Below are 7,944 nucleotides of genomic sequence, written 5' to 3' on the forward strand. Positions count from 1 at the left end.
TGAGAAGCCAGAATTCTCTGTATCCCTTTTTTCCAGCTCCAAAAGCCCAGGTGGGACCCTTGACCCTAAAAAAACAGAGTGAGTATCAATAGAAGTGACTTCCTCTCATCAGAGCTGTCCATCAGTGGAGATGAGGAGAGAGTATGACTTCCCTATCACTGGAGATCTTTCAAAGAGATGCTGAATGACCACTTAACAGAAATTAAAGAATTCCTTGTACAGGTTCTACTAGAGGGCCTCTAAGAGTTCCTTTCAACTATTATGAAATTATTAGATCATTCTGAGAGTCAAGAGATTTCTCCTATTTTTCTACCCTGATATTGTTCCTTGGGTCTGCTTTAAAAGCCCTTAGAAAGATGTGCCCAGGTACTACTGCACACATGTAAGACCCATCCTAGGTCTTGAGTTTACTGACCCTCCACAAGGGGCCAGATGTATTAATTCCTCCATTTGCCACCAATCAAGGCACTCTGTGGCTTTGACTTCCAGGTCTTCACCTTACACCATTTTCTATACTGATCCCTGAAATTACAATATAAGGCAGGAGGCCTCCTAGCTATCCTTGCTTCATGAATTCAGAGATATATCCCAGCCTCATCCATAACTGACACACCTCTTTCTGTCCCTATTGGTGACATTGACCCTCTTGATGTGGGTCCAAGCGCCTACTTTCCTCTTTCTCATCTTCATCTATTAATACACACTCCATACAACAAAAATGCCTTTCTAAGGTTGGTATGGCTCAGTTTTTAACAAAGGAAAGGAGATAATTAATAATCATTCAATTACACTGACATAACATTCTTTGGTTCATCAAAACACTTTCTTCATAACATTCCTGTGGATAGGTAGGACAGGTGCTATTAGCCCCACTTGACACATGGGGAAAATGAGATCAGAAAGGTAAAATTACCAACAATTCCATAGGCTTAGAAATGAAAGTCCCTCAGTGGTCATCTAGTCCAACTCCTTCATTTTATAGATAAGGGGAGAAAAGCCTCAATGAAATGAAATGAGTTGACCAAGGACTTCAATAAAAAATGTCAGAAGTGGAGTAGAACCAAACCCTCTCACTCCAGATCTCGAGTTCTCTCTGATCTACTGCCCTCATTTTATTTGTTATTGAACCTTAACTTTCTAACCAAAGTTTCTCAGACCCAGATTGACCCATTGTGATTCTCTCTAAACTAGGAATAACCATCACCAATAATGCTGACAACCACATGCTTGCAAAAGAGAAGTGCAACCATTCCTCAAAAGATATCTAGACAGTGGATATACATATAGGATTTGGCCATTTGGAAGCTCTTTTGCAGTTCTGTAATCCTAGGTTCATAATCAGCCAATCCAGAAGCCCCCTGAGTGCCACAACAGGCAGGTTTGGGTGCTCCCAAAACATTTGCCTAACTCTTCAAAAGGTCTTTATTAAGCCACTATGAGGATCCCAGGTTGTTTGGTATCACAGAAGTTGTATGACCATTTATCAGGCATGTTCTAGGTGGGATTGCTACTTAGACAGGGGCTAGATTAGATGATCTCCAAGGTCTCATCCAGTTTTGAGGCTCTATGATCCCATGACAATTTAACAATCCCTCCCCCAAACAAGAATGAGTAAATATAAATAACAACAATAATAATGCCAAAAAGGATCTAAAATCAAAAGGAAACAGGTAAGACAACTGTGAGATGTAGAAAGCCTAAGGTGGTGGGTAGGGAGAGATGGGCCAAAAGATAGATGGTAAAGTATGAACACATTGGTCTCCTATTTAGAGTACATTTCTGAAAGGGTAAACTTTATTTAAAAGGGAAGACATTTTTTAAAAGGGCAAAGGAAACATATTAAAAAGAAATGCTTAGAAAAGGAAATCCAGTAATAAGAGAGAATATGATGGATGCCATTCAGGTGAGATTAAATGGGACAAAGCAGAAGCAACAGTGTCAAAGATATATACATACTATAAACTATCTGGACAAAGGGAGGAAGAGCTTTACACAAAAAGCTTTGGTATCAGTAATAAAACAATAATGAGGAACATTTCAATCATCTGGACATTTTCTGGTTCTCTCTCTCACAATCTCTCTCTTTCCTCTTTCCCTCTCTTCCTCTCCATCATCATCAAGCTTCTTGAAAAACTCCATCTATACCTTATGCAGGATGTTCTTTCTAACTGTGAGATTTTGTGATTTGGGCTCAATTGTGGGCTCTGAATTAATTACTGGTATGTTTCCATTCTCTGTCATTCAGTCCCTTTTATGTCTGGACAACAAACTACATCGAAGTTTCCGCCATTCAAACTCCTAAGATTAGGAACATGTAATACCTAAAACATGAGAAACTCATGCAAGTACACTCTAGACTTTGTGCTTTAGGACACAGTTATTTAACAACACATTGGCCCACTGGAATCACCATTTTTTTTTCATGAATTCACTGCAATCTCACTCCTGAGCTCAGACTTTGCTCTTACACTGGGTTGGGCAGGGCAGGGCAGTGCAACTACCTGCAGCATTCCCTTCCAGATATTCTGCATTGCAGCTTTGTAACCATAAATAATGCTGAAGGGGCAGTCAGTGGATAAAGTGCCAGGCCTAGAGTTGGGAATATCAGACCTGGGTTCAAATCTAGCCTCAGACACTTCCTAGTTGTATGACCCTGGGCAAATAAGTTAGCCCCAACTGCCTAGCCCCTAATGCTCCTCTGCCTTAGAACCAATACTTAGTATTAATTCTAAGACAAAAGGTAAGGATTTAAAAAAAAGAAGTTAAAAGTAACTTGCCAAGTTCACACAGCTAATAGGTGTCCAAGGCCACATTTGAACTTGAGTCTTCCTGACTTCAGGGCCAACACTATTCACTGTTCTACCTAGTTGCCTCTAATAGGCCTAGTTATGTTGAAGGGGCTAGGACTGGAAGATATAGGTAAGGAACCATCTTTAGCAAAGGGAAATTACTTACCAGTGATGATGAGTGGTCAGGACAGTTGTTAGCTTCACTCCCTCCTTCTGGACAATTTCCAGCAACTGAAAGGGAATTTGGATGTTCCTGAGAAAGAATCAACTTTCTCCTGAGTTCTGAGTTCTGCTCAAGAACCATATTAACTGGCAAGGGATGAGGGTATTGAGAGAGTAAAAGAGGCAAGGCTTAAGGCTAGAGGACTGGGGAGGAAGGAACACAGTTTTGCACAATTAATTCAACCTGCTCCAGCCATACAGAACAAAGGGCTGACCCCTAATGCAGGGCAGCCTATAGGCCCATAGGATCATATCCTCAGGTGGTCAGGCTGGTAGACAACAACTGGTGGGGTGATGTCAAGGAATTTCCCAGATCCCTCCTCCCATTGGGGAACCCTGACAAAGATCTTTGGTACCTGGAGGAAATGAGAACTAGATTTAGTACTGATACATTCTTTTTTTTTTTATAACCCTCATCCTCTATCTTAGAATCAATACTAAGCACTGGTTCCATGGTAGAAGATCTGTAAGGGCCAGGCAATGGGGGTTAAGTGCCTTGCCCAGAATCATACAGCAAGGAAATATCCAAAGTCAGATTTGACTCTAGGCCTAGCTCTCTATCCACTGAGCCACCTAGCTGTCCCATACTGATAGATTCTTGTCAGCACAAACTACCAGCCCATTGCCCAAAGGACCTTTGCCACCATGAAGCCTTTCCAAGAATCTGAATCACAACCACAGAATATTCAAACTAAAAGGAACTTTGGAGATTAATATAATGTCTTTATTTTACAAAGGTGGAAACTGAGACCCAAAGGGGTTAAATGACCCTCTGGAAGTCACATGGCTAATAAGAGGCAGTAGATCTCTTGACTCTGACTACAATGACTTCTTGAGCTGCATGATTTCTATTTAGATTTAGGCAGAATATAGCAAGGTCTCGAGCTTCTTGGTGAAGCAGCAAAGGCCAATTAGGGCCTGAAACTAGGTGGAGAATTATAGCAGGCACTATCCTGAGTGAGTAGTCAGAAGAGAAGCAGGGTTGCTATGCAGATGACAAGCACTCCTTGGAGAAAGCACAGCCCATCCCCCAGGCAACCTTGAAGCTCTGTTTCATTTAAGGGAAACAGGTAAAGGAAAGATACTACCTTTGAACACCCCCTACAAACATATCTGATCCCAGGTGCCTTAATTCACCTAGCCTGGGGACCCATTTCCAAGTATTTTACTTCTGTTTTTTGTTCCTGCAGTCAGCTGACACCTTTCTGCACTTGGTTCTCTTTAAAGTTGCTCTATACTGACATGTCTTCTTGGATTTCTGCCTTTTGCGATTGTTTCTCAACTGCCCTCTCCTCGATTCATAAACTTTGGGTCAGTAGCATTCAGGAATTACAGGGCACAGCACAAAAAAGTGGAAGTACAAGTCACAGACACTCTCCCAAGTGAGCCTAGTCAGAAGAAAAGGGGGGCTGCCAGGCAGGCGATGATTGCCTCCTTAGAGAAAGCTCAGCCCACCCCTAGACAACCTCGAATCTCCAAGGAAATACACCAATTTCACTCCACAGAGAGCAGTGTGGTGGCTTGGAAACTGATCCTACCATCATTTTGCCACAGAAATGTGAAGGAAGCATGGGTAAGATTTGGGAGAATCTACAATACAGCTACAGTGGTATGGGGATCTCTTTGTTCTCCTTCGGGATGTGGGAGAGATTCCATAACCTCAATCTCGGCCTCAAGGGTGTTTCTCATGTTTATGATCTCTAAAGGGCATTACTTCCAGGAGGACCACTAGTTGTGTCTATCCAGGGCTTTGAGAGTGGTCAGCATGAAGGACCAGGGAAGTGTAATTAGCAGGAGAAAGAAAGGTCAGAGACACAGCAAATTATCCCCAGTCTCAGCTTTTTGTGCCTTCTCCTTTCTCCACTACAACAGAAACTCTGGCCATACAGAATGTCAGCAATAACCTTAAAGGTCACCTAGTGATCTCCACTTTACCAATGGAGAAATCAGCTTAGAAAAAAAGAGGTGACTTGCCAAAAGTCACACACAACATTAGTGACAGAGCCAGGAACCTAATAAATCTATTTCTTTTCTTCATATCCCTTCTTATTATTAATATTATGACCAAATCTAATATAGCAGCAGACTTTGCAAGGCTTGGGACCTAGAATAAGAATATTCTTCACCTATTCAGCCTCCTCCATCCCAGTCACCTGAATAGGAATTTCTTAGGGAAGGTCCCCTCAGACAGATCCCTCAAAAATTTTTGCTTTTAACCACCTTGTTCATTTTCATTCTTTGATGATTTAAAAGTTATTGTAGAGAAGGAAGCTAGGTGGCTCAAAGGATAGAGAAGCAGGCCTGGAGATGGGTTCAAATCTGGTCTCAGATACTTCCTTGCTGTGTGATCCTGGATAAGTCACTTAACCCCCACTGCCTACCCTTACTATTCCTATTCTTCCACCTTAAAACCAATACATAGTATTGATTCTAAGATGAAAGGTAAGGGTTTAAAAAAAAAGTATCATAGAATTTAAACTGAAAACTCTGATTTTGACAATTAGTGAAAACCCAATGACTCAAAACTGGGAATTCCTCAGTTCCTACAACAACCTAATCTCTTGAAAAGAGTTAGCAAAAAAGAAAAAAGAAAAGAAAAGAGTTAGCCCTAGCTAGTGCTACCTTAAGAGATGACTGAAGCCCACAAAGGGAATGTCCCCAAATTCCTACTTACCCTTTTGGGAACTGCTGCATCTACTGCAATGGCTTCTCTGGTATTCTCTTCAATGACCAAATACATATAATTGTCTTCCAGTACTGAAATAACCTTGACCTTCATGGTCTATTCAGTTTCAGGTTCTACATGAAAGCTAGGGAAAAAGAAACTTTTCAGTCTATTAGCCAACAATAAATTCCTGAGCATCTATGACATGAGGGATCTGTGTGAGGAGGGGAGAAAAAGATGGGAGACCTTCCTGCCCTCAGGGAACTTATATTTGAGTAATGGGAACAAAACCTCTACAAATAGAGTACAAGGCAGGATATGATTAGAGCTACACGAGTGGTACTAACTAAATCCTAGATGAATATAGAGGAGAATCATTTCAAATTACTTACTCACTCTAACCCTCAATTTCTTTATCTGTAAAATGGGAATTGGGGATGAGGAATACAATCTCTAAATTCCTCTCAAATCTAATCCTGTAATATTACAATCCTATAATCTACCAGATCTATATATTCCCTGCCCTAATTTCTCTTCTGAATTCCAGTCATGTGTTACCAACTATTTCCTCAAAGTCTATGCCTGGATATCTTGTTGGCATCTTAAATTTAACATGTCCAAAATAAAACTCCTTCAGCTCAGGGTACAGTGGATAGAGTGCTTGGTCTGGAGTCAGGAAGGCCTGAGTTCAAATCCAAACTCAGACACTTACTAGTTTGTGAACCCAGGCAAGCCACTTCATTTCTGTTTATTTCAGTTTCTTAAATTGAAAAATGGAGATGATAATGGCATCTACCTTACAGAATACTGAGAATCAAATAAGGTCATATTTGTAAAAATTCTTAGATACAGTTCATGAAATATAGTAGACACTTAATAAATGTTTATTATCTTCCCTTCCCCCCACATCCTTCATGTCTCCTCCAAACTTTCCTATTTCTGTGGAAGGGACCACCATTGCTCTAAGTAACACAGGTTCTCAATCTTGAAGTTGTATAAATGGAGATTTTGAACCTTAGACTTCATTCCCCAGAAGTCCTTGATATTCCCCAGAATTCCCTATAATCTCTCCAGTGTCTCCACATTGACGAGATCATGTTATTGATATTTAACTGAATCAAGTATGGTGGCAAACTAAGTGTGGGGATTTTAATGGGCTAACCAGCCATGGGCTGCATGGTTTTTATTTTGTATCCTCTTTATTCCTAATGATCCTTAATAAAACTCATAAAATATAATATTTTTATCAGAGATACAAATTTCATTTTTACAAAGTCATCTTTGACTCTTCCTACTCCCTAGCGTCATCATATCCAGATGTTGCCAATTCTACTTCCCCTTCAACTCTGGCATCTCTCCCTTTCTCTCTCCATTCATATTTGTTCAGGCCCTCTTTTCTAGACTACTACAAAAGCCTCCTGACTTCCCTTCTTCCATTTCTCTAACTGGGCTTCCTTATAGAAGGCAAAATAAATTTTTTTTTTAAAGCACTGCTATGACTAATGACTCCAATGGCTTTCTCTTGCCTCTGTGATAATAAAAATCTCTCAGCTTGGAATTTAAAGCCTTTCAAGAATCTGACTACAAGCCTCCCTTTCCAGAATGATTTCCTATTTCCCCCTTTCATACTCAACCACTCATCCAGCCAAACTACCTACCTGCTATTCCTTAAAGTCCATGTTCCATGTCTCCTATTGAGGGACAGCTCTGCATTTTGGGGCAGAGATTGTCCTACCATGTACTCCTTCCCTTCTTAGCTCCTTTCAAGGCTCCACCCAGCAATATGCCCTAGCAGAAGACCTTTCTCATCCCCTTATCTTTTAGTGTTTCCTCTCTCCTCAAATTATCTTGTATCAAACTTTCCTGTACAAATGTTGTATCACCCTAAAATGCAAAATGCTGAGGGCAGGGAGTTTTCCTTTTTGTCTTTGTATCCTCAGAGAAGAGCACAGTGCCTAAATGGGGACATTTGCCATGAGCTCCCTCCAATGCTTTCATTTCACCTCACTCAAATGTAGTGACCCTGGGCAGCATTGTGCTGAACATAGTAGATACTTAATCAATGTTTATCCAGTGAATGCATAATAGTACTTAATAAATGTTTCCTGAATTAAATGAATTGACTTCTAGCCAGAGGAACCAGGAAAGAAGATAGCACCTGAACTGGACCTTAAAGAACAGGTAGGTTAGAGACAGCTAGATGGCTCAGTGAATAGAAAGCCAAGTCTGGAGATATGAGGTCCTGGGTTCAAATATGATCTCAGACAC

General features: G+C 40.7%; 1 protein-coding gene across 8 annotated transcripts in view; it reads right to left on the bottom strand.

The window, feature by feature from the left end:
• Nucleotides 1-7,944, bottom strand: part of HAGHL (hydroxyacylglutathione hydrolase like) — a 62,804-nt gene that overhangs the window by 26,403 nt on the left and 28,457 nt on the right. For all 8 annotated transcript variants that reach the window (XM_007499247.3, XM_007499245.3, XM_056805729.1 and 5 more), the window contains 2 exons: nucleotides 5,686-5,821; nucleotides 2,956-3,020 (listed from right to left, as the gene is read on the bottom strand). In XM_007499247.3, the coding sequence (XP_007499309.1) occupies nucleotides 2,956-3,020; nucleotides 5,686-5,790 (170 nt within the window). In that variant the 5' untranslated portion in view covers nucleotides 5,791-5,821. The remainder of the gene's footprint in view (nucleotides 1-2,955; nucleotides 3,021-5,685; nucleotides 5,822-7,944) is intronic.

Source organism: Monodelphis domestica, chromosome 7 (genome assembly GCF_027887165.1).
Source record: "Monodelphis domestica isolate mMonDom1 chromosome 7, mMonDom1.pri, whole genome shotgun sequence".
Classification (NCBI taxonomy): Eukaryota; Metazoa; Chordata; class Mammalia; order Didelphimorphia; family Didelphidae; genus Monodelphis; species Monodelphis domestica.